Source organism: Aotus nancymaae, unplaced genomic scaffold (genome assembly GCF_030222135.1).
Source record: "Aotus nancymaae isolate 86718 unplaced genomic scaffold, 86718_ANA_hifiasm-v0.15.2.pri h1tg000029l, whole genome shotgun sequence".
Taxonomy (NCBI): Eukaryota; Metazoa; Chordata; class Mammalia; order Primates; family Aotidae; genus Aotus; species Aotus nancymaae.
Window position 1 is genome coordinate 63,305,213 of NW_026988442.1, and position 27,867 is coordinate 63,333,079.

The 27,867-nt window shown below is 36.5% G+C and overlaps 1 protein-coding gene across 2 annotated transcripts in view; it reads right to left on the reverse strand.

The window, feature by feature from the left end:
- The window catches only part of EPC2 (enhancer of polycomb homolog 2), a 130,178-nt gene that overhangs the window by 84,191 nt on the left and 18,120 nt on the right, over positions 1-27,867 (reverse strand). For both annotated transcript variants that reach the window (XM_012457093.3, XM_064382790.1), the window contains exon 2: positions 6,075-6,234. In XM_012457093.3, coding sequence (XP_012312516.1) covers positions 6,075-6,234 — 160 coding nt within the window. The remainder of the gene's footprint in view (positions 1-6,074; positions 6,235-27,867) is intronic.

Below are 27,867 nucleotides of genomic sequence, written 5' to 3' on the forward strand. Positions count from 1 at the left end.
ACAGGTGTGAGCCACTGTGCCTGACCTCCTTTCATATCGATTACCTTCTGGGTTTGGAGGCTTTTTCTCCTTCCTGGATTATTACCTATCCAGATACAGCTCTAACACTTCAGCCCCAATGTCCACACTCACAGCTTTGCCTAAGAATAGGACATGGTTACAGCTAGTGAACAATCTGATGAGGGAAGGATATCCTTAGAGCTACCTGATCTGAATGTGTGTTGCTTTCAGGGCCTGGCCTTGCTCCCTGTTCCTGTCTAATCACCTGAAATTGAGATCCAGCTACAAATCTGATACAATCTGCTTCTGTACCCATGGCATTGTTTTGCCAGTCCTTATTTATTTGAATGTGTGATGTCATTTCATGGAATTTATACTCAATTTCTTAATACATATCCAATAGCATTTAAGAAAATGATGTTCCTGGAATGTATCCTTTTTACCAAAAAGTTTTACTATATAAACAAAACAGTGCTCTTCATTTGTTCTGAATCTTTCCCAACTCTTTCCAATCAAAATATGTCTGCCCTGAAAGAACAGGTCAATTACCATTTTTTATATAATGCAGAGAATATCAAAAGACATTCCAAGGATAATGAGACTGAAGTTGGATGTCAGGCTAGCATCTAATTTAACCATGCTGAAAAACCTAGTGGTATACACAGGTCTACTTTATGTTGGTAATTGTAATTTTTTCTCTTTTCCAATGTAGATTTGACAACAGTCAGCTTTATCAGTCTGAGAAGGAGCCAGCTTCAAGTGTACAGAAATGTACAGAACTATACACACACAGGCATTTTGCCAGGGCTTAAAATCTTGGAAGCAGACACAAACAGTAGATTTCAATTCCCTTTGAGTGCACTCCTCTCCCTGTCTCACAGATGCCAAGAAGTTATTACTCCACCTATCCTTTTTTTGAACTCTTCTTTCAGTCAAGACAGTCTACTGTTTTGGGTTTGTTAAGACTAGGGGAATGAGATGGGAGAAGTAAACTTTCATTTCAAAATAAGAAATGAGAGTCCTGCTACCAAGAACTATTTAACTGAGTTCAAAACTGGATACAAATTAACTTCAGAATACTTAAGAAATGACCTCAGCTGGGTGCAGTGGCTCACGCCTGTAATCCCAGCACTTTGGGAGGCAGAGGTGGGCAGATCATGAGGTCAAGAGTTGGAGACCAGCCTGGTCAACATGGTGAAACCCTGTCTCTACTAAAAATACAAAAAGTAGCCAGGTATGGTGGCGCGTGCCTGGAATCCCAGCTACTCTGGAGGGTGAGGCAGGAGAAATGTCTAAACCCGAGGGGTGGAGGCTGCAGTGAGCCAAGATCACGCCGCTGCACTCCCAGCCTGGGCAAGAAAGCAAGACTCAGTCTTGAGGGGTAAAAAAAAGAAACACTGTCAAGTTCCTTCATGTTCTACAATTCTGAGATATTTAGTATCAACTGTAAAATGTTACCATATTAAGTAAATTACACAAATGTAAACAATGTTTAAAGAGAATAGTTTGGGTCCTGAATTTAATAAAATTACTGAACTCCAAGAGGAATGAAAATTATAACATTTCAGGTGAGGTACTCCAATTAAATGTCATTTAATAAAAGTAAAATGGAGGTAGCATTTTTTTCTGCATGTGGCACACAACTGAAGTTTTACTATCTTGGGTCATCAAAGACAATGTGCCTTCAAGATGCTTCTCAGCTGGTAAGAACAGCTCAATGTATTATGATTAAATAAATTCTGCATAATCCCAATAAAGGTGACTATGGAGAACTGCTACTGAAAGGGATAGGAAGGAACAAGAATTTTTATCTCACTTCCATACCAGATTGGAGTTAATCCACTCCCAACTCCTTCTTGCCATTTTTTGGCCTAAATTAACATTTGGTGAATAACAGAACTCACCCTTAAATTTCTGACACAGTGGGTTGCTCAATTTCACTGTATGCACTAATAATTTTAGCCTTATATGTGATTCTGTGTACAATTTTGAGTCCAACAAACACTGATGACTCAAAAATGCCATGGAGTATATCCTTTTAATTTCATTAATTCTTTCACTCATTTATTTATTCAGCATATATTTAACTACACACCTAACCACATACTATTAAGTACTGTACTAGGCAGGGAAATTCAAAGAAAATAAAAGTCCCTTCTCTCAATAAACTTTGCCCAACACAGGGAAAACAATCACAACCAAAGGTGGTCAGTACCACAACGAAAGTGTGCACTGGACACAGGAGGGGTGGGGCAAACAGCGCCAAGAACAATGCTGAGAGAAGTCAGGAAAAGGCTCCTAAAGGTAATCCTGGAGGCAAGTTGTATTTTAACCCGTGGAAAAGTAAAAGGTTATGTGAAGTCATAACAAAATATGATATAACTCAAAGAGCTACAAAGACCTCGTTATTATTGCAGCTTAAAGCATGCTGGGTTAAAGAAAGTAGGAAGGAAAAGTATATTGAGACTACACTCTGGGACTGTACTAGGTAATAAAAATACTAAAGTACATGAGATGAAGCCCCTGCTCCTGAGGAGCTTACAGTGTAGAGGAGGAAAAAGACCCTCGAACAGTTCATTTCAGTAAGGTTGGTGTCATAGTGGAAAAACACAGGGAAACATGGCTGGACAGGTACAAAGGAGTGCCTTATACATCATACAAAGATGTTAAGATTTTATCCTAACAGAGAGTCACTGAATTTTCTTTTTTTTCAGACGGAGTCTTCCTCTGTCACCTAGGCTGGAGTGCCGTGGCAGGATCTCAGCTCACCGCAACCTCTGCCTCCCAGGTTCAAGCGATTCTCCTGCCTCAGCCTTCCAAGTAGTTGAAACTACAGGTGCATGCCACCACACCTGGCTAATTTTTTGTATTTTTAGTAGAGACAGGGTTTCACTGTGTTAGCCAGGACGGTCTCTATCTCCTGACCTCGTGATCTGCCCACCTTGGCTTCCCAAAGTGCTGGAATCACAAGTGTGAGCCACCGTGCCCGGCCCAAAAATGTTGTGGGATCACAGTGGCAGTGGATGATGGATTGGAAGTTATTAAGACTAGGGCAATAAGGAGGCTTCTGCCAAAGCCCAGGCAAGTATGTGATGAACCTGAACAAGGTCACCCTATTGCGATAATTTTACAATTTTTTTTCTAGCCAAGAAAATGGGTAGTCTCTCCAATCTATCATGAAAATAAGAAAAGGAAAAATCCAGAGTGAGATTTTCTGAAACTCCTTAAAGGCTTAGCAAAAAGTTACATTAAAAAAATTTTTTTAAAACTTACTTGAAAAAAAACAGTAATAACATGAGTTTAAAATCTAGTACAGATAATCTTAATCTTTGCTTAAGTCCCATAAGCAAATTGTGAAATATCAAACTGATGGATAATTGTATATTCATTTTAAATGACAGAAACCATATATAAAAATCTGAGAAACTTAAAATATGACTAGAAAGGCAGAATAATTGTATGTACAGTATGATATTGTAGAGTATACAGTATATGCTGACAAACTAAAAGAAAAGTGAAAGGTAAAATAATTTTCTATTATTTTTATTGTTTTTTACAGTAACAGAATAAAATGAAATGAAAAAAATCAACACAAGAATTATGTTTATTGTATTCAGTGGGCCTGACCCAAATGAGTTACACCCAATTTTTAGTTCTTGGTTTCTTACATTCTAAAAGGAGCTCACATTCTAAAAGGAGAGCTCACATTCTAAAAGGAGCGAAAGAATGGTTACAAATAATTGCAATAAACTATGGTGAGTCCTCTAATAGAAGTATGTAAAAGATACTGTGATAAGCAAAGAAAACAGGTACACTAATAAAAGTCAAGGTGGTTTTCATAAGGGAATTACATCTTTAATGAGCTATAGGAAGGGAAAGAAGACTTCAATAGCACATGTAAGGAAATGTTAAATATGAAAGAAGATGAACGTAACTTTCAGTAGTCCCTGTGGTACACAGAATGAAGGGAAGAGCAAAAATAAATGATGTTAAAGGAGAAAGCAGGAAACAAATTACAAAGAACCTAACATTCATACTAGAGAATCTGACTATTATTGAATTCTATCAAATCTAAATTGCCATCAATTACAAGACACATTACTACATGCACCATAAGAAAGAAAAAAGCTTTATGCTTGGGTCTGATTATTAGAATAGAATACTACTGCATAAAGCTGCATAACCGAAAGGCTACACCCTCAGTGTAAGAGTAAAGAAATAAATTTGCCATGCAGAAAGGGAAAGCAAAGAATTTTGTATTTCTCAACTTGCCCTTAGGTAGAAAGGGGAAGCAAAAAATCTCCCCCTGAGAACTCAACCTTGAGCAGATTTGCAGCCTAAATTAAAGCTAACACCGTGGTCCAAAAACACAAGCAAAGACTTTAATGTGGTCTCCGGTTGGTAATGTCTCCAAATGCCTGGCAGAAACAAATGAAAATTCTCTTTAGAAGATCAAGACTTTTAATCCTGAACAACAGCAATTTAAGATGCAATATCATTGCAAAGATGAAAACAGTGCATCTTAGAATCAATGAAAAAGTAAATCTTATAGTCAGTCTTAAAGCTGGTGATGTTTCAGAATTACATGGGAAACTCTTAAAAATACAAATCACCAGACTGCATACCCAGAGATTCTCATACAGGTAGGTCTTCAGACAAGTGGGTACTTCAGGTAGGCCAGATGCTGAGCCTTGGAATCTCTATTTTAACGAGCTATCCAACATTTCCTTTTTATACACCTGACAAGATAACAAGACACTATTCTGCAGAATCAGCTGAAAAATCCTACTCTAGAAGTTAAAGAACAGCAGGATTTTAATCAACAGCATCATTTGATCAGACTACAATTTAGGAAGACTACTTAGATGCAGACAGACTTTGTGGAGAGAAGCTAGATTAGAAGAGTATAGGGGGGCCAGGCGCTGTGGTTCGCGCCTGTAATTCCAGCGCTTTGGGAGGCCGAGGCGGGCAGGTCATGAGGTCAGGAGATCGAGACCAACCTGGCCAACATGGTGAAACCCCGTCTCTACTAAAAATGCAAAAATTAGCAGGGCATGGTGGCAGGCGCCTGTAATCCTAGCTACTAGGGAGGCTGCGGCAAGAGAATCGCTTGAAACCAGAAGGTGGATGTTGCAGTAAGCCGAGATCACGTCACTGTACTCCAGCCTGGTGACAGAGCGAGAATCCCTCTCAAAAAAAAAAAAAAAAGAGCATAGAGACAGGAGATGGAGTACAGTAAATATAACAGGAAACTGTTAAAAGTTTTCACCCTAGAAGTGGTAATAATTTAAATACTAACAATGGGAGAAAAATAAGAGGCAGAACTACACAGCATTCTTTAATTAAAATGACATGAAAGTAAAGGGATTAGATCTAATTCTGAAAAATTCCAGAAGACTAACCCTACTCCTAGGCATTAGGGCCACTGGGCCTTTAAAAGTAAATCTCAGCTGGGAGCAGTAGCTCACGCCAGTAATCCCAGCACTTTGGGAGGCTGAAGAAGGCAGATCACTGAGGTCAGGAGTTTGAGACTAGTCTGGCCAACATGGCGAAACCCTGTCTCTACTAAAAATATAAAAGTTAGCTGGGTGTGGTGGCGGGTGCCTGTAATCCCAACTACTCAGGAGGCTGAAGCAGGAGAATCGCTTAAACCCAGGAGGTAGAGGTTGCAGTGGGCCAAGATCGTGCCACTGCACTCCAGTCTGGAGGACAGAGAGAGACTCTGTCACAAAACAAAACAAAACAAAACAAAACAAAACAAAACAAAACAAAACAAAACAAAACAGTAAATCTCATTTGGGTATAGTAATCTACCACCTTTTAGCTGTGTAATAAAGTATAAATGCTATACAAAATCCGATACATAAATATCAAATGTTACAAATGTTACTTAAAACTCAAAATGATTTCGAAATTCAGACGTAAGCAGAGTTTATTCTTTAATGTTTAACATTTCTATTAATTACTGTGTATAAATTAAAAAATTAGAATTCTTTAAGCAAAAGAAGAGAAAAGATTTCCATTGGTTGATAAATTTAAAGTACAAACAGAAAACAATGAATTAACAAACTTACGCTGAATATGAATGAACTGTTTTGGCTGTTTAAACTCTCCTTTGTACAAGCGATTGTAATAGTTGACGTTGCTCTCTGCCTCAGGAACAGGAATGACCATGCTCTCTTTTTTTTCTCTAAACACTTGCTGTGCTGAAATCGCTCGCTGTAAATGATGTTCCTGGAAAATGTAAAGTAGGCAACATAAGTTGTTTTGGTAATATTAACCAATGCATAATTCTATTTAAAAGTAATAATCACAAAGTGCTTTAAGAATCAATTATAAATAGCTCCTTTGCCAAAGACCTATAGATACACTGCCATCATTCTCTCTTAATATTTGTGGCTCATACTGATATCACCCCAGATTATTACAATTTTCATAAGTATAATTTTTTTAAAAAAATTATATACTCACAAACTAGAATATAAAATTTCAATCACAAAAAAATTATTAATCTGTTTGCTAAATTAATTGAGGTGTTTGTCACCACTACCAGAAGAAAGAAAAATTCCAAGTTACAGGAAATAAATTTATATCACAGATTTTAAGTATCTTCTGCATTTATGTATCTAAAACTTTAACAGTACAAAATTCTGAGTAATTCAAAGAAATATAAAAATTATGTTCAACAAATTTTATTACTACCAGGCAAAAAATATTTTTAAATAGAGGTTAAATGAAGAGTTCCTATAACATATATCCATATTCTAATGACTTCATTACTCCCACGACTTACTGAAATAGCCTTCTAAATAGAATTTTCACTACTTCCTCCTTTCCCCGCAGTGGCCCATTCCCAATGAAGCAGTTTTACCTTTTGGAAGGTAAATCAGGTCATGTCACCCACTCCCTAAAGGATTTCTGATCTCCATCCTGTTCAGAATAAAGGTTAAAAATCACTGAATGACCTCCAAGACTCTGCATCTCTTACCTCATTACCGACCTCTCTCCTCTATAATCTTTAATTCTAGCCACACTGATCTCGCTGTTTCTGTATATCCAAATGGTCTGCTTTCAAAATTGCTTCCAGTCTTATCTTAACAGAGAAGTCTTCCATGACTCTTTTTTTTAATCTAAAAGAGTATTCCTCCTCCAGCACTTCTTCCCTGCTTTACTTTTCTCCATACCACTTTGCAACATCCAACATAGTAAAGATCTCATGTGTTTATTGCCCATCTCCCCCTAGCATGAAGTAAGTTCCAAGAGGACAATAATTTTTGCTAGTTTTGTTAATTTCTTATCCCTAATGCCTAGTACAATGGCCAAACTTAGAAGCTGCTTAATATACATTAACTGAATGAATAAATGAAATCTTTACTGGATTCCTACTATATGTCAGGCTATGCAAAATACATATAAAGAAACTGAAGCATAAGGATGTTTCATAAGTTGTTAAAGGTCAAATAGCCCTACGTAACAAAACAGAAATACAATATAGGACATACATATATACGCAAAGCCAAAATTCTTAATCATATTACACCATTTTTTTTTTGAAGTTCTATAGAGTGCAAGAAATTAGAAGATCTTAATTTCATTCAAGCCTTTAGGGAATGTGAAATGTTATTATACAAAAAGAATTAGTGCAGTCATCCAAAAAGAAAAGTTTTGTTCAGCAAGACATAAACAAAATTAAACCGAAGGTCCATTATATGCAAAATACACAGATTTGCTTGATTATAACTAGTACTTCTTAAAAGGAAGGTGATGGGTATAGATATCAAATAACGAGAAAAGAATTACATTAATGATCTTCTGCCAGTAATTACTGTTAAAGAAACCAGACAGACAGAGATATGAAAACAAATGGGAAATAAAAGAAATACAGTAAGAGGAAGTGGAGAAACAAGCTTGTTATGCTATAGGCAAGTGAACTTGGTAAGCCAGGGCAGTTTACTGGGACTCTCACAAGAAGCACCAAGTTTGGTCAAATGCAATCAAGTCATACCTGCTTTTCCCCAAATAATCATCTATACTACAACATGGCATCTCTTCGGCATTTTGTCAGACTAAGTTAAATCAAGAAAGCACAAGTATATTCCAGAAAAATGCCCTGAAATTTAACTAAGGATCAGAAGTCTAAGAATAGCTAAGTAAACTTAAAAAGAAGCAGAAAATGTGGCATGAGAACGGAGACTTGCCTACTAGAAATCACAAAGTATTATAAAGCCACATTTTCTGCTTCTTTTAAATTTCCCTAAGTGCCACTCTAGTAAAAATACAAATAATAACAAAGTGAAACAGCCTTACTGCTGAGGCAGAGAAAGTTTCAGGAGTCTGAATAGAAAATCAAACTGGCCACAACATTCCCATAAGCCAAAGCTTAATCCAGGGCAAGGCACTAATAACTCTCTTCAATTCTATGAAGGTCAAGAGAAGTGAAAAAGCTGCAGAAAAAAAAAGTTAGACGATAGCAGAGATTGGCTCATGAGGTTAAGGCAAAAAGCTGTCTCCTAACATAAAAGTACAAGGTGAGGCAGCAAGTGCTAATGGAGAAGCATCAGCAAGTTATCCAGAAGATCTAGTTAAGATCATTGATCAAGGTGGCTACACTGAACAACAGATTTTCAATGTGTATGAAACAGCCTTCTACTGGAAGAAGATGCCATCCAGGACTTTATAGCTAGAGAGGAAAAGTCAATGCTGGCTTTCAAAGCTTCAGAGAACAGACTGACTCTTGTTAGGGGCTAATCCAGCTGGTGATGTTAACTATAGCCAATGTTCATTTACCATTCCAAAAAATCCTAGGGCGTTTAAGAATATGCTAAATCTACTCTGCCTGTGCTCTACAGGTTCACTGAATAAGCCAACTGTTGAAAGCTACTGCTCAGGGAAAAAAGAAATAAAAAATTAATAACAACTACTTGACAATGCATATGGTCACCCAAGAGGTCTGATGGAGATGAACAAGGAGATTAATGCTATTTGCATGCCTGCTAAGACAACATTCATTCTGCAGTCCATGTATCAAAAGTAATTTTGACTTTCAAGTTTTTATCTAAGAAATATATTTTGTAAGGCAACAGCTGCCATAAATAGTGATTCCTCTGATGGATCTGAGCAAAGTAAATTGAAAACCTTCTGAAAAGGATTCACCATTCTAGATGTCATTAAGAACATACATGACTCATAGAAAGGGGTCAAAATGTCCACTTTAACAGGGGTTTGAAAGAAGGAGATTCTAATCTGCATGGATGACTTTGAGGGATTCAAGGCTTCAGTAAAGGAAGTAACTGAAGAGGTGGTGGTAATGGAAAGAAAACTAGAATTAGAAGTGGAGCCTGTTCAGAATATGTGAATTAATTTTGGCAATTTCATAAAACTTAAACAGAAGAGGAGCTGTTTCCTATGGGCAACGAAGTGGTTTCTTGAGATGGAATTCATTGCAGGTGAAGATGCTGTGAACATTGCTGAACTAACAACAAAGGATTCAGAACATTATACAAAGTTGGTAAAGTAGCAGCAGAGTTTGAGAAGACTGCAATTTTGAAAGAAGTTCTACTGTGAGTAAAATGTTACCGAACAGCATCACATGCTAGAGGAAACTCTTTCATGAAAAGAGTCAACTGATGGAGCAAACTTCACTAATTTCTTATTATAAGGAACTTCCACAGTCACCTAACCTTTAGAAAACATTACCCTGATCAGTCTAGTCATTAACATCAAGGCAAGACCCTCCAACAGTAAAAATATTATGAGTAACTGTAAGCTCAGATGACTACTGCAAGCACTTTTTAGCAACAGGGCATTTTAAAATTAAGGAATGAAATATTTTTTAGACATAGTGCTAGTGCATACCTAATAGACCATAGTATAGTGTAAACACAACTTTTATACACACTGTGAAACCAAAATATTCATGGGACTTGCTTTATTGTGACATTAGCTTTATTGAGGTGGTCTGAAACTAAACCTACAATATCTGTATATATCTAAACATGCAAAGTAAATCATAAACAGAAGAAAACAAAAGCAAGTATCTTTCTGCTATTAAGAGCAAAAAATTTCTTAAAATTTCAGAAGTATGAATAAAGCAAAATAAAAAAACTCAATGAAATTTATTAAAATTAAAAATTTTCATTCAATAAAGGACACCATGGACAAAGTTAATAAATTTATGACAAACTGATATGTTAAATGTCTAAAACCTATAAATGATTACTATCTAGAATATATAAGAAACTCCTGCAAATTAACAGGAAAAGTAACCCTAAAGGAAAAATGAGTAAAAGATATAAACAGGAATTTACAGAAGAAAAAACACAAAAGGCTAACAAGTATATGAAGAGATGTGCAAATTCATTAGTATTCAGAAAAACACAAATTTTAAAAAATCTTATGAGATGATTTATACCAATTAGTCTGGCAATAATAAAAAATTAACATAATGCCAAGTGTTGGCAAGGATATGAGGATAAAAATTCCTGCATGCATGACTATGGAAGCACAGACTTTCTACCATTCCAGAGAGTAACATGATAATTACTCAAACTAAATCTGCATAATGTATGAACTAGCAACTCCTGTCTTGAATATATAACCCCAAGAAAACCTTACTCAGGTATGTAAGTAGACATAGTCAATGAAATGGCATCTGCTGTATTTGAAAGTTTGAGGCAATGTGGTTATCTATGAGTGGGAGAGTAGGGAAGTAAAATGTGGTAGATGCTCACTGTGAATATTACAAAACAGTTGGTATCAACAGTCCAGATGCATATACAATGTGATGCATCTTAAAAGCACTGTTACGTGTAGAAGAATGAAGCTGGATCCTCATCTTTCACCTTATACAAAAATCAACTTACGATGGATCAAAGACTTAAATCTAATACCTGAAACCACAAAAATTCTAGAAGATAACATCGGGAAAACTCTTCTAGACGTTGGCTTAGGCAAAGAATTCCTGACCAAGAACCCAAAAGCAAATGCAACAAACACAAAGATAAATAGATGGAACCTAAATGAACTAAAAAGCTTCTGCACAACAAAAGAAATAATTGGTGGGGTAAAGAGACTACCCACAGAGTGGGAAAAAATATTTGCAAACTATGCATCCAACAAAAACTAATATTCAGAATCTACAAGGAACTCAAACAAATCAGCAAGGAAAAAAACCAAATAATCCCATCAAAAAGTAGGCAAAGGACATGGATAGACAATTCTCAAAAGAAGATACACAAATGTACAATAAACAATGAAAAAATGCTCAACATCACTAATTGTCAGGGAAATGCAAATCAAAATTGCAATGAGATACTCTCTTACTCCTGCAAGAATGGCCATAATTTAAAAATTAAAAAGTAAGGATGTTGGTGTGGATGTGTTAAAGGGCAACACTTTTACACTGCTGGTGGGAATATAAATTAGTACAACCTCTATGGAAAAACTGTATGGAGATTCCTTAAAGAACTAAAAGTAGATCTATCATTCAATCCAGTAATCCCACTACTGGGTATCTACCCAGAGGATAAGAAGTTATTATATGAAAAGACACTTGCACACACGTTTATAGCAATGCAATCGCAACTGCAAAAATATGGGACCAGCCTAAATGCCCATAGACTAAGAAGTGGATAAAGAAAATGTGGTGTATACATATATATACCATGGAATGCTACTCAGGCATCAAAAGGAATTAAATAATAGCATTCGCAGCAACCTAGATGGAGGTGAAGACCATTATTCTAAAAGAAGTAACTCAGGAATGAAAAACCGAACACCACATGTTCTCTTTTGTAAGTGGGAGCTAAGTTATGAGGACGCAAAGACGCAGAATGATATAATGGACTCTGGAGACTTGGCAGGAAAGATGAGAGGGAACTGAGGAATAAAAGACTACATACTGGGTACAATGTACACTGCTTAGGTGGTGGATGCACCAAAATCTCAGAAATCACCACTAAAGGACTTTTCCAAGCAACCAAACACCACCTGTTCCCCTAAAACTATTGAAATTTTTTAAAAATAAAATTTTTAAAGAGCCTTGTGATATATTTTGTGAATAAGGAAAAAAAGCAGTGTTAATTCAGAAAACTGTAAGAAACAGAATCAGATATAACATGTGATTATTATTAAAAGGAAATGTACATAAAACAGTATAGATTTCGCCAGAAGAGACATATTAAACATATTAGTTGGTTGCCTGAGAGGGTAGAGAGGAGAATGGGAGTAGTAAAGAGAGAGAGAGAACAGAATAAATAAATGAAACCAGAGAGGGGTCTTGCAATTCCCTTTAAAATTTCAGGCTGTTTTGGACTGTGTAGACATGAACAAGATTGGCCATATGTGATTAACTGCAGAAGATGAACACATGGAGATTCATTACACTATTTTTCTCTACTTTTGTGTATGTTTGATAATTCCATAATAAAAATGAAAATACTGAGAGGAGGGGAGGAGAGGAAAAGAGAGCACCCTTGTAGAAACCAATGGTAACAACATACCATAAAACTAACGTACATGAATAACTCAACTCTCTGCAACTTTCCTCCGTTTAAAAAAAAAAAAAACACCTCTATATAACGATAAGATCATGTATTACAGAGTTTTCAAAACATGTTTAGTTTTAAAACTGAACAAAGGTTTAGGTACACACTCAATGCACCCCAGTAACCATAGATCAAAAACACAACTCATTAATTAGTGGAGATAAAGGCTTATAAATACTGGTGATAATTTTATAAACATAAAATGATAAGGTAGAAAGTAACCTAACAGTTCATTTAATCCCATGTTTTTCAAACTGCACCCACTAAGGTCACAGCCACCAACTTTCTTTAAAGAAAAGAAAAAAAAATCAGAGATTACTGAATGTAAACAGTTTATTATTTTGTGAACATTTATTTCAGTTATATTATGTGTATAACTTTTTTTTATTGTCTATCACAGTGAAAACTTAAAAAAAAAAAAACCTAATATAGTCAAACTACTCATTTGTGTTTTGATAAGGTCTCATTGCCTGTAACAAAATTAAACAAATGTAGCCTTCAAGAGATTTGTAAACTCTGAAACAGCAATATGAATTACTATTTCTCCTGGTTGCCTTTTATAAGTGATTGTTATTTTTTTCCTGTGTGCCCTCTGTATTTTCTAAATCTTCTGCAGTAAATCTGTATTACTTTTATAAGATTTTTAATGTTATAAAAATATTGCATTTTAATTGAAACATATCTCTACCAAGATATACAAAATCACTTCTTATGGCTACTTTGACATTCTGAAAAATCCTTCTGAAACCTACTACATAATTACACTTAAGCATTTTTCTGAGTTCTTATAAAGACATTATACACTTTCTACTTTTTATTTTCCTCTCAAAACATGAAATTCCACGGTAAATAAAGCAGACTTTTTTTAAAAAAAAAACTAAGTAATTCATGACTTTTAGTCATATACAATGAGTACCAAGATGCAGACAAGAAATATGTTGTTGTTTTTGTTGTTTCTGAGGATGAATGAACTGAAGTTCTATGGTTATAATTGTAGAAATCAACAAGGATAAAATTTGCATCCTTACTTGTCTGGCTCTTTTCCATCTTACCAAGTTCAGGCCCCAACTTCCTAACTTTCAGGATTTATCCATTGAGTTAGGCTACATACATAGCCAAAGATTCTTCATTGCTATTTTTAAACTCCCAACTAAAGATAGCTGACTGAATGCCTATACTTACATACTCTACCACCTTATAATGTAAACTTATTAGTAATGGACTAAAGAACATATAAAGCCACACTGACAAAGAGAATGAAATAAGCCATCAGCACAAGAGTGCAGCAACATTCTAGGAAACTAAAATTGAAAAGAGCAGTAGAGACGATAAATACTGGGCCCATCTGTCCCACAGAAAACCAGAGATGATAGATATGGATTTATGAACACTAGCTCGAAAGAGCTATGAAAAAAGCACTTCCTTGCCTATTCCTTGAAAGCCCATCATTCTACACAGACGGAAGAGGATGCCACTGAACTAAGAATGTTGTGAATATCTCAAACCTAAAAAAAAAAAAATGAATAGAAGAAAATTTAATAAATCTATTCAATTATCTTAAAACAAGAAGACAAGATTCAGCTGTATCTCTACTGATGAACTCCTCTCACTCTGGGGAGAGGAGAAAGAAGAAAAGTTCAAGAAAAATGTTCCAAACCTAATAAACTCAAAAGTAGCATTTGGGAATATGAAAATAAAAACTTGGCTGGGTGCAGTGGCTCACGCCTATAATCCCAGCACTTTGGGAGGCTGAGATGTGTGCAGATCACCTGAGGTCAGGAGGTTGAAACCAGCCTGGCCAACATGGCGAAACCCCATCTCTACTAAAAATACACAAATTAGCTGGGTGCCTTGGTGGGCACCTGTAATCCCAGCTACTCGAGAGGCTGACAGGAGAATCGCTTGAACCTAGGTGGTGGAGGCTGCAGTGAGCCAAGATCACACTACTGCACTCCAGCCTGGGCAACAGAGCAAGACTCTGTCAAAAAAAAAAATTAAAATTAAATCAAATATAAAAAAAAAAAAATCACCTGAAATCTGAGTCTCCAAAAATAAGAACATAAAAGGCAGGGGTGGGAAGACCTAGAAAGAAATATGAAGAGTTAATTAAACTCATGAATGAAGAAAAAAATTCTCTCAGAAATAAAGACTATAATTATTAGGAGCCCAATGAAAATTACACCCCAAAAAACCCTTAAGTGTGCTGCGTAAAGCTGGTCAAATACCCAACTGAATGAAAATTAGATAAAGAGAGAAATAAAATGAGTAAGACAGAAGGTGGCAGGCAGAATGTTCAACAGGCAAGGAAGGAAATGACAGTCATATAATTACAGTTCCTAAGAACAAACAATCAACAGAACTAATACTTAAAACTATAGTCCAAGAAAACCTTCTAGGAACAAAAGACTACAAAGTTACATACCAATGAAGGGAGTGAGGTGGAGGATGAGTAAGCCCGATACCTTGTTCCCACACAACCATACTTACTGCACAATACAGAGTCCAAAAAGCCTTGAGAAATCCAGAAACCAGTTCAGAAATTGTAGTACCCCAGGCAAGCTTGAAGCCAAGAACATCGGCATTGAACTGGGTTTAAAAGGCCATAAGCCCTTCCCCCAAGCCAGCACACATCAAGATTGGGAGAAAAAGCACAATGTATGGCTGCTGCTTCTAGAGAGAAAAAGAAGAGTGAAATGTATGTCCAATATTCTGGCTTTTCAGGAGTCTGACTGATGGACTGGTATACTTTGGATATCTGGGGTCCACTGAAAACAGAATAGAGCTCAGCAACTTTGTGTAGCACCAGAGAACCTGCACCACAGCAGGTAAAAGGTAGCACATCTTGGTGTAATGAGGAGAAAGTGCCCAGTTCATGGCTTTTCCATTTCGAAGAGTGGAAAATGCATCCAATATTATGGCCATCTGGTGGAATGCAGAAGGGACTAATTCTGCCTGACTTGAAGCACTAACTTAACCAACATATTTGGAAACCTGGAAGCTGTAGAGAACAAAAGAACTCAGCAGCTTGCGCAGCACCAGAGAATCTGCAGTATCACAGACAGACGAGAGGGAGCAAGAGAGTACAAGTACCTGAAGAAGAAACTAGTAAACCTCTCTAATTGGGAAATTACATGTAAAAGTACAACAAAGATGCATCTCCAGAATTTCTAGCTGGACTGATTCTTTAAGGTCTTCTCTTAGACGAAACCAGTTTGTAAAGACTGGGAGAGACGCCTGTTTTTTCAAATGCACAAGTCATAGCAAAAAATAAGGCACACAAAGATCCAGGCAAACAGCTCAATAAAGCAAGAAAATAAATCGAGAAAACAGCCCAAAACATCTATGAATTACGTAATAAAAAATTCAAAATAATTGTCTTAAAGATCATTGTACTATAAGAGAACAATGATAGACAAGTAAATAAAATCAGAAAGCCAAGACTCACACCAGTAATCCCAGCACTTTGGGAGGCTGAGGCTGGCAGATCACTTGAGGTCAGGAGTTTGAGACCAGTCTGACCAACATGACAAAACCCCATCTCTACTAATATTAGCTGGGCACGGTGGTGCACGCCTGTAATCCTAGCTACACGGGAGGTTGAAGCATGATAATCGCTTGAACCCAGGAGGCAGAAGTTGCAGTAAGCCAAGATCGCACTATTGCACTCTAGCCTGAATTACAGAGCAAGACTCTGTCTCAATACATACATACATACAATGATTAATATACAAAATGAGAACAAAGAAATAGATTAGTTTTTAAAAGATCCAACAGAACTTATGAAGTTGATGAATATGATAACTTAATTGGAAACATTACTAGAGAAGTTCAACAGCTGACTTGATCAAACAGAACAAATCATCAGAGAATTCAAAGACAAGTCATTTGAAATTAATGAGTCAGAGGAACACAAAGAATGAAGAAACGTGAAGAAAGCCTAAGTGACTTATGCGACACAATCAAGTGGACCAATATACACACTGTAGGAGCTTATGAAGAAGGTTAGAGAGAGAAGGGGAAGAGAGCTTACTTGAAGAAATAATGGCCAAAAACTTCCCAAATCCAATTAAGTAAACGGACATCTAAATTCAGGAAGCTCAAAGGACTCCAACTAGAATAACCCAACAACACACACACTGAGACACATTATAATAATTATAATCAAATGGTCAAAAGTCAAAGAGAATCTTGAAAGAGAAAAACAAAAATGACTTGTCATATACAAGGGAGAGCTCATAGATTTAACAGTGCATTTCTCAGCAGAAACACTACAGCTCAGGAAAGAGCAGGATAATAAATCCAAAGGGCTGAGAGAAAAAAACTGTCAGAAGAGAATGATATATCTGACAAAATGTCCTTCAAAATTGAAAGACGAATAAAAACCTTCCCAGATAAGTAAAAACTGTAAAAACTCATCACTACTGACCCTGCCTATAAAAATTGCTAAAGGGAGTCCTTCAAGTTTAAACAAAAGGATGCAAGCCAACAACAAGAAACCATCCAAAAATATAAAATTTAGGAAAAGGTAAATATATAGGCAAATAGAGAATTCTATACTACTGTAAGTATGGTATGCAAATCGTTTTAATTTCTGGTATACAACTTGAAAGACAAAAGCATTAACATAAAACTATGTTAATGCATACAAAACACAAAAATATGTAATTTTGACACTTTAATATTAAGTGTTGGTAAGCAAAAGTAGTTTCTGTATATGACTGAAAAGAAATTTTTAACTTTTTAGACTGTTACCACTGTAAGATGTTTTATGTACTCCCCATGACAATCATACCACAAATACCTTCAAGAAAATTAATCAAAGAAATAAAAACATGTCACTATAAAAAAAAATCAATGAAGCACAAAGGAAGTCAGCATGCAAGACACAGAGTAGATGAATGGAGAAAAAAAAAACAAGACTCAGACCACATGCTATTTACAAGAGATTCACTTTAGACATAAGGACGAACAGCCTGAAAGTGAAAAGATGGAAAAAGATATTCCACATAAATGGTAAGCAAAAGAAAGCAGAGATGTCCATACTTCTATCAGACAAGAGACTTTAGGTAAAACCATCAAAAGACATAAAGACATATAAAGACAAATGAGTTAATTCACCAGTAATATATAACAATTATATATGCACCAAACAGTACAGCACTCAATTTTAAGAAACAAACATGGATAGAATTGAAGGGGAGGCACAGATAGTAACAAAATAGTAGTAGTAGATTTTAATACTCCACAATCAATAATAATCAACTAGATAAAGATTAAAAGAAGCAGAAGATCTGAACAACACTATAGACCAACTGGACCTAACATACGTAAGACAAACACTCCAATCAACACAGTAGAATACACGTTCTTTTCAAGTGCACATAGAAAAAAAATCTTAAATTTAAGATGAAAATCATACAATGCATCTTTTCTAACTACAATGGAATGAAACTTGACGTCAATAATAAAAGAAAACTAGAAAATTCACAAATGAGAAAATTAAGCAACATATTCATGAACAACCGAGGAGTCAAAGAAAAAAATAACAGGAAAATTAGAAAACAACTTGAGACAAATGAAAATAAAAACATAACATACTAAAACTTATGGATACAGAAAAAGGAGTACTTAAGTCTTCTAATTAAGAAGACTGAGTAAGTAATCAAAAACCTCTCAACAAAGAAAACCCTAGGACCAGATGGCTTCACTGGAGAATTCTACCAAATATTTCAAAAAGGATGGACACAAATCCTTCTCGAACTCAAAAGATACTTTAAGAAACTACAGGCCAATATCCCTAAAGAGCAGTGATGCAAAAATTCTCAAGAAAATACCAGCAAACCAAATTCAAATATTAAAAGGATTATATACCATGACCAAGTAGGATTTACTCCTGGAAGGTTGGGTGACGTGAAAATTAATCACTGTAATATGCCCATTAACAGAATGAAGGAAATCACATGATGATCTTGGTGGAGGCAGAAAAAGCATTTGACAAAATTCAAAACCGTTTCATGATTAAAACACTGAAAAATCTAGGAATAGAAGGAAATTACCTCAACATAATAAAGGCCATATATTAAAAGCCCACAGCTAACCTCACATTAAAAAAACTGAAAGTTGGCCAGGTGCAGTGGCTCACGCCTGTAATCCCAAAACTTTGGGAGGCTGAGGTGGGCGGATCACCTGAGGTGGGGAGTTCAAGACCAGCATGATCAACATGGAGAAACCTCATCTCTACTAAAAATACAAAATCAGCCGGGCGTGGAGGCACATGCCTGTAATCCCAGCTACCTGAGAGGGGAAAAGGCTGAAAGACTAACATGAGTATCTGCACACTAATGTGAAACCATGCAACTAAAAATGAGAGGAGAAAGAGGGAAAAAAGAAAATGGAATAAAGCTTGTTTTTGTACAGCAGCTGTATAGACATAGCAGCTGTTGTATAGTAAGTTAAAGTATGCCATTAAAAATATGACAAACCAGGTAAGATTAAGTAACAAAACAGGTAACTAAATAAACGTTTTCTTTTTTTTTTTGAGACAGTTTCACTCTGTACCCCAGGTTGGAGTGCAGTGGCACGATCTCGGCTCACTCACTCTCCACCTGCCAGGTTCAAGCAATTCTCCTGCCTCAGCCTCCTGAGTACCTGGGACTACTGGTGCGCACCACTATGCCCAGCTAATTTTTTGAATTTTTAATAGAGATGAGGTTTCACCATGCTGGCCAGGCTGGTCTTAAACTCCTGATCTCGTGATCCACCCGCCTTGGCCTTTCAAAATGCTGGGATTACAAGCCTGAAACACCATGCCTAGCACCCGGCCTAAGGCTTTTTAAAAATAAATACAAAGGTAACCACTAAAACAAAAATTCAAGCCTTCCCAATTAACAAAAATAATAATTTTAAAGAGCAACATCTTTTTAAAGAGCATCTTTCTTTTAAAGAGAATGAAACATAGCAAACAATCCAGGCATATCAACAAACGTGAATGGATTTAACTCACCTACTCAAATAAAAAGGTTTTCAATTTGGCTTGTAATCCAAGGCTCAACTATATACTGTATATAAAAAACATCCTCCTCAAAATAAAAATAATGCAACTAAAAATGTGAGGAGGAATAGGAAAAAAATAGAATAAGCTCATTGTTGTGAGCTTACTCAAAAATGGTTAAGAAAGGGTGAAAATAAAGGAATGACACAAGTTTACCAGGTAAATGGAGACGGTAAGAAATGCAAGCAGATCCTAATATAACAAGTAGAATTCAAGTCAAAGAAAATTAAACATGATCATAGAAAAGATAACTTTTTCTTTTCTTTTTTTTTTTTTTTTTTTGAGACGGAGTCTTGCTCTGTTGCCCAGACTGGAGTGCAGTGGCACAATCTTAGCTCATTGCAACCTCTGCCTCCCAAGTTCAGGCAATTCTCCTGCCTCAGCCTCCTGAGCAGCTGGGATTACAGGTGCACACTACCATGCCTGGCTAATTTTTGTATTTTCAGTAGAGACGGGGTTTCACCATGTTGGTCAGGCTGGTCTTGAACTCTGACCTCAAGTGATCCACCTGCCTTGGCCTCCCAAAGTGCTGGGATTACAGACATGAGCCATCATGCCCAGACAAAAAGATGATTTTTTTTTAATGCTACAGAAGATCACAATTCACAAAAGAGATTTAGCATTTGTGATTATTTTTACAACAAGTAATGTAGCAAACATTTTATGAAGCAAAAGCTACCAGATATGCAAGTACCAGTAGATAAAAATACACTAATAGTAGCAAACTTTAATATACCACTATCAGCACATAACAAATCAAGTGAACACCTAAGCAACTTAATAAGGTTGATCTTACATTTACATATTAGACTTTATGCCCAAATGGCCCTTCCTTCCCAGGTACCCAAGAAACTATCATAAAAACTGCTCATGTATTAGTTAAATAAGAAAGAATAGGGGCTGGGTAATGTGGCTCACGTCATAATCCCAGCACTTTCAGAAGCTGAGGAAAGAAGACTGCTTAGCCTAGGAGTTCAAGACAAGCCTGGGCAACATACTGATGCCTCTTCTCTACAAAAAATAAACAAAATTAGGTGGCATGTGCCTGTAGTCCCAGCTACTTGGGAGGCTCAGGTGGAAGGATCACCTGAGCCCGAAAGTTGAGGCTGCTGAGATCTTGCCACTGTACTTTAGCCTGGGCAGGAGAGTGAGACCAAGGGGAGGGGAGTGTAGGGGACAGGGAAGAGGAGAGGGAAGAGACAAGGGAGGGGAGAGGAGGGGAAATTTTTCTAAGCACACCCTTTGTAGAGTTCCAAATTTTAGAACAACATTTGGCATGATCAAAAAATAAAAAAATCAACAAGGATGTGGAAGGAAGAACGCAACAGGGAATACAAAAAGAAACAACAAACCCTAACTTACCAGAAATGAACCCATATTAACGGGTATATGGTTTCTTTTTGGGCTGACAGAAATGTTTTGAAACAAAATAGTGGTAATGGTTGTATAACACTGTGAATATACTAAAAAACACTTGTACACTTTAAAATATAGAATTTTACATTATATAATTTGTCTCTCAATTTTAAAATTTCAAAAAAAAAAAGATATTAAAAGTAACAGGGACCAAATTCACCCTTCCACCTGATACAACCAACAAAATACCCTGACAAAGTAACAGAAAGATGGGTTTTAAGACAATAGACATCAAGCAATGAAAGCCAGTGATTTTTTTTTTTTTTTTTTTGAGATGGAGTTTCGCTCTTGTTACCCAGGCTGGAGTGCAATGGCGCGATCTCGGCTCACCACAACCTCCGCCTCCTGGGTTCAGGCAATTCTCCTGCCTCAGCCTCCTGAGTAGCTGGAATTACAGGCACGTGCCACCATGCCCAGCTAATTTTTTGTATTTTTAGTAGAGACAGGGTTTCATCATGTTGACCAGGATGATCTCGATCTCTTGACCTCATGATCCACCCGCCTCGGCCTCCCAAAGTGATGGGATTACAGGCGTGAGCCACCGTGCCCGGCCGAGCCAGTGATCTTTAAGAGAAGGAAAACAAATGAAGTGAGTCCTATGGTTGCCTCAGTAGTTAGTTCCCAGAGTATGGAGCAAGAGAATAAACTGAGGCAGAAAGCTTCATGAAGCTCAGTAGACTTCATGAGTTGAGATAGAGTCCAGAAGACCAAGGCAGCTAAGGTTCATTGGACAGAGTAGCAAAGAGCAAAAGAACTGCACGGAGAAAGAACCCAGGAGATCTGAAGAGGGTTCCCCGGAGTATTTGGCAGTGTACTGATCAGCACAGGTGTATGAAGAAAATACCCGAGGATGAAGAAACAACCATCCAAAAGAGTTTGAGGGAACAGTGCCTGTTTCTAATATGACTCAAAAACCTCAAAATTTAAAGGGCACTGGATAGTGTACTGAGCAAAAAACACTAAGTAGTGGAGAATGATTAACCCAAGAATGACCAGTGCTTCAGACTCTCTAACAAATTAAAAGAGCAAAACCCAAAGATATCAAACTATTTACAAGTAACTTTACACATTATAAGGTTTTTCAGTCTTGTTAGGAACAGGCACTCGTCCCACAAACTCTTTTGAATGATTGTTTAGGTGCAAACACAGCTCACTGCAGCCTTGATCTCCTGAGTTCAAGTGATCCTCCTGCCTCAGCCTTACAAGTAACTGGGATCATAGGTGTGCATCATCACACCTGGCTAATTTTTAAAATTTCTCTTGTAGAGACAGGTTCTTGCCATGTTGCCCAGGCTGGTCTCAAACTCCTGACCTCAAGCAATCCTCCCACCTTGGCCTTTCAAAGTGCTGGGATTACAAGTGCAAACTACCATGCCCAGCCTTTAGAAGGAAGTTAACTGCATCCCAGAACAATGCTCAAGGACATTTATAGGAATACAAAAATATTCAGCACCCAACAGTGTAATACTGAACGGAGATAAAAGAGACTCATTAAAAATAGTCAATCCAAAAGGTGGCAGAAAAAGAGGGAGAGGGGAATAAAACAAGAAGAAACTATGAGTAAGAAGACAGAGTCATACCTAACCTTACTAAACATCATATTAAATGTAAATGGTTGAAACATCACAATATAGGGACAGAGATAAAAACCAAATACACACTTCCTAATAACCTATGGCTCAAAGAAGAAATCAAAAGAGAAATAAATTAGAAACTATTCTGAATTAAATGAAAATACAACAGGATGTAAGATGTCAATAAAGCCACATTCAGGAAAAAAAAACTTGTAGCACTAAACACCTGTATTAAAACAGAAAAAAGGCTGTAGCATCTACCCTAAAAAAAAACTAGAATAAAATAAACTCTAAGAAAAAAAGGAAGTAAGATTGAAGAAGAAATCAATAAAATATAAAACAGAAAATCAACAGACAAAGGTCAGTAAAACCAAAAGCTAATTCTTTTAAGAAAATTCATAAAATTAATAAACCTCTAGCCGGGTTAGGGAAAAAAGTGAAAAGACACAAATTACCAATATCACAAGTGAGAGGTAACATCACTCCAGAGAATATTTGAACTTCATGATAATAAATTCAACAACTAGCTGAAAAGGACAAATTCCCTGAAAGAAACTATCAAAGCTCAGTTGGGAAGAGATTAATAGCCTTATACCTATTAAAGAAACAACTGTACTTTAAAACTTCACATAAGAAAACTCCAGAAACAGATGGCTTCACTGGTAAATTTTACCAAATATTTGAGGAGGAAAACAATACTAACTCTACGCAATTTTTTCCAAAATACTGAAGAGGAAGGAATACTTCCCAACTCATTCCAGGAGCCCAGTATGACTGTGATCCTAAAACCAGAAAAAGACACTGGAAAGAAAGAAAACTACAGACAAATACCTGTTTATGAACTGAAATGCAATCACTCTAAACAAAAATGTAGCTAACAGAATCCACTAATACCTTAAAAGGATAATACATGACCAAATAAGTCTTATTCCAGGAATGCAGGATTGACTTACATTCAAAATAAATCTAACTCACCGTATTAATAAGCTTAAAAAAAAAAAAAACTGAGGCTGGGCACAGTGGCTTTTGCCTATAATCTCTGCACTTTGGGAGGCCAAGGCACATGGATCACAAGGTCAGGAGTTTGAGAGCAGGCTGGCCAACATAGTAAAACATTGTCTCTACTGAAAATGCAAAAATTACCCAGGTATAGTGGCTTGCGCCTGTAGTCTCAGCTACTCCAGAGGCTGAGGCAGGAGAATCATCTGAACCCGGGAGACAGAGGTTGTGGTGAGCTGAGATTGCACCACTGCACTCTCGTCTGGGCAACAGAGTGAGACTCTGTCAAAAAAACCAAAAAACAAAAAACAAACACCTGTAGGATTATCTCTATAGATACAGAAAAAGCATTTGACAAAAGCCAACATCCATTCCAAAAATTCACGGAAAACCAGAAATACAAGATAATTTCTTCAATTTGATAATGGGTATTACAAAAAATACAACTAACATCACGCAGAAATGAAATACTATTTTTCTCGGAATAGCCATTCTCAACAGTTCTATTCAATACTGTACTGGAGTTTCTAGTCAGTGTAATCATCAGACAAAGGAAAGGCAGTAGGGAAGAGTCAAAAAAACAGAAAGAGTGAACAAACATCCAGACTGAGAGAGGAAGAAGTAAAACTGTCTTTATTCACAGACACAATCCTCTATGTAGAAAATCTGATGAAATCTAATAAAAAAAAAAAAAACTACTAGAATGAGTTTAGCAATATTGAAGGATACAAAATCAATATACACACACAAAAAAAATCTATTGTAGTTCTATATAGTAGTTACAAACAACAGACATTAAGTGAAAAAAACGGAATCCAGACAATCTCCGCAAAGATTCCATTTCAACCTCCAGTGGTTTGAACTGTAACAGTGTGCTAGTTCCTTTTATTTTGTACTGAACAACCTGCCACACATTCAACTTCGGGCTGTCTGACTCAGTTGCTATGTAGATTCTTAGGAAATAATATGTGTAACTGAAGATTTATATGGTTGAAAATATATGTGCTTAATGAAAAAAAAAATTCTGGTGTTTTAAGATACCAGTAGTGTGGGCCACACTATAGGCTGAAACAAGACTTATAGGTGATTCTGCAGCTGAAGCTCAGAATATTGTTTCAAGACCTATAGGTGATTCTGAAACTGAGGCCAAACTACCAGAATTTATGATTCTGTAGGCTTGGGATGGAACCAGGCAACTGGCATTTCTAAGTTCCCATGTAATGTTTGATGACGCTGTGCATTTGGGACTACGATCTGAGAACCACGGTTTAGGCAGTGCTACTCAGACTGAAATTCTCTAGAAGTACAAAAATCACTGTAAGCATTTAGGAGGGTTTAAAGCAATCAGAGTAATTTTATCTGCTGAAACTAATAATTTAAAAATTGTGGACTTGTTTCTACTGCTTTAATTTTTCTGTATTTTTATGGTACCTGACAAAAGTATTAGTATGCAATAAATCAAAAAATTTTTAAAAATTGGTTCTGTGGTCGGGTCCAGTGGCTCATGCCTGTAATCCCAGCACTTTGGGGGGCCAAGGTGGGAGGATGGCTTGAGCTCCAGAGTTCAAGACCAACCTGGGCCACACAGCAGGGCCACACAGCAAGACCCCGTCTCTACAAAAAAAAAATAAAAAAATCAGCTAGGCCTGGTGCTGCATGCCTGTAGTCCCAGCTACTCAGGAGGCTGAGGCAGGAGGACTGCTTGAGCTCAGGGGATGATGTCTGCAGTGAGCCATGATCATGCCATTGCACTCAAGCCTGGACTGACCCAGAGCAAGACCCCGTTTCTTAAAAAAAAAAAAAAATTTAACAAAAAACAAAAACTGGTCTTTCACTACAGACAATGTGAAAAACATGGCCTAAAGAACACACTATCTATCCAATTTACTAATATTCTAAATACTGGCTTGTAGGTAACATTACATAAGTTTCATTAACTTTGCCTCCCAAGAAAACACATCAGCTTTAGATAAAATTCAATAAAATAAGCAGTCACATTATTGGTTTATTTTTTTCTGTAAAACTATATTTAAAAACATTTATCACCTAAACAGCGTCCATTTACTATAAATTCCTTTTAGAATTTAATAACAGGGTAAAGATTTTTGTCTCCTGAAAAACAGCTGTGTTAAATGTGAAATGAGTAAGAACTGAATCATTCATAGTTGCTCTATCTTAACTGCCTATGAGGAGTATCAAGAAGAGGTGTGACCGGGGGGTTTTACCGGACTGAGTAACTGACATCTTAAACAAATATAAAAGTGAAAACAATCTTGTGCAGAAATATGTTATTCTAAACATCATAATTCTAGAATATTTGAATTATAAATCAACTTTTGGAAAACTTAATTGTAAGTTGTATAATGCTAACTTGTACCACTCAATAACACAATAAATGTTTACTCTTTTGTTTCCAGATCTAACTTTAGGTTTTCAAAAAACCTTGTTTTAAATCAACAATTTCCTAAAGTTAAGTAAGACCATGATCTTCAACACCAACTTAGAAAGGTGATACTAACAACATCAATGTAGCTTAAAGATTCACTCGAGAATGGAAATTATAGTAGTAAAAAACAAAATTCAAAACAGTGGGTGAATATATTACTGATATTTGACTTTTAAAAGCATTATTTGATATTCAGTTAATTTACTTATTGATTTACAAAGTCATTTCTAAAATTATTTTACATTCCTTGAATACTAAGGGTAGACAGATAACCCATACAGATAATTTCAAGATCCCTATATATGAAAATAACCAAGAATTAGATCCGAAGTTGTGAAAAAGACAAAATGATTTTACAGGTCTAGGATGCGACCCAAGGTTCAACATTTTAACAATTTCCGAGGTAATGCAATATCTGCAGACCAAACTCAAGTAGCAAGGTTCTAAACTATATAAATGTGTCAAAGTGTAATTCTGGTAGAACCACTCTGGAAAACAGTTTGATCCTTCCTTTTTAAAGGTAAATCTTTTAAATATAACTACTATAGAATGAAAGCATTTCACCTTTAGGTATTTATTTACCCCAAACAAAGGAAAGCAGATCAAAGCCAAAAATCACTCTAAAGATAAATGAATAAACTGTGATATAGCCATATATTGAAATACTATTCAGCAACAAAAAGGAGTAAACTATTTATACAAGCTGCAATATGTATGAATCTAAAAAAAAAAAAAAAAAATCACTTGGAGTGAAAGAAGCCAGAGCAAAGAGAAGAGTATATACTGTGATTCCATTTATATAAAATTATACGAAATGCAAAATACTAATCTACAGTAACAGAAAGCAGATGAGTGTTTGAAGACCAGGAGGTAGAGGGATTGGGAGATGAGATATGTTGATTATCTTGACTGTGAAAACAGGTGTACACAAATGTCAATACAACAAATTGCACACTTGAAATATGTGTCAATTATACCTCAACAAATGTACGTGTGTCAATTATGCAGTACGTGTGTCAATTATACCTCAACAAATGTATGTGTTGAGACATTGACTCACTCTGTCGCCCTGGCTAGAGTGCAGTAGTGCGATCACAACTCACTTCAGCCTTTACCTCCCAGGCTCAAGTGAACCTCGCAGCTCAGCCTCCCAAGTAGCTGGGATTATATGCACGAACCACCATGCCTGGCTAATTTTTATATTTTTTGTGAAGACAGGGTTTCGCCATGTTGCCCAGGCTGGTCTCAAACTCCTGGACTCCAGCAATCCACCTGTCTCGGCCTCCTAAACTGCTGGGATTCCAGGTGTGAGCCCCTGTGCCCAGACTAATAAATTATTTTTAACAATATCTTCCAAACACTAAATTCTGGCTAAAATAATGTCACTATATATAAAATAGTAAGTTTTAATTATTTGAAAATTCCATGTAATACACAATAGTATGCCTATACTAAGAGTAAAAGCCTCCTCTTTTGGGAAATTAGATGGTAGGTGACTCAGAGTCCTTTAGAATCTTTCTTAGTTCCAAGTAACCACTGAAAACAGGTACTATAGAGCAAGGGTCCCCAACTCCTGGACCATGGATAATGTAGCAGGAGGTGAGCAGAGGGCAAGCAAGCATCACCCCTTGAGCTCCGTCTCCTGTCAGATCAGTGGCAGCATTAGATTCTCATAGGAATGCAAACCCCATTGTGAACTGTGCATGCAAGGGTTCTAGGTTGTGCAGTCCTTATGAGACTCTAATGCCTGATGATCTGAGGTGGAACAGTTTCATACCGAAGCCATCATCTCCCACCCCCATCTGTGGAAAAATTATCATCCACAAAACTAGTCCC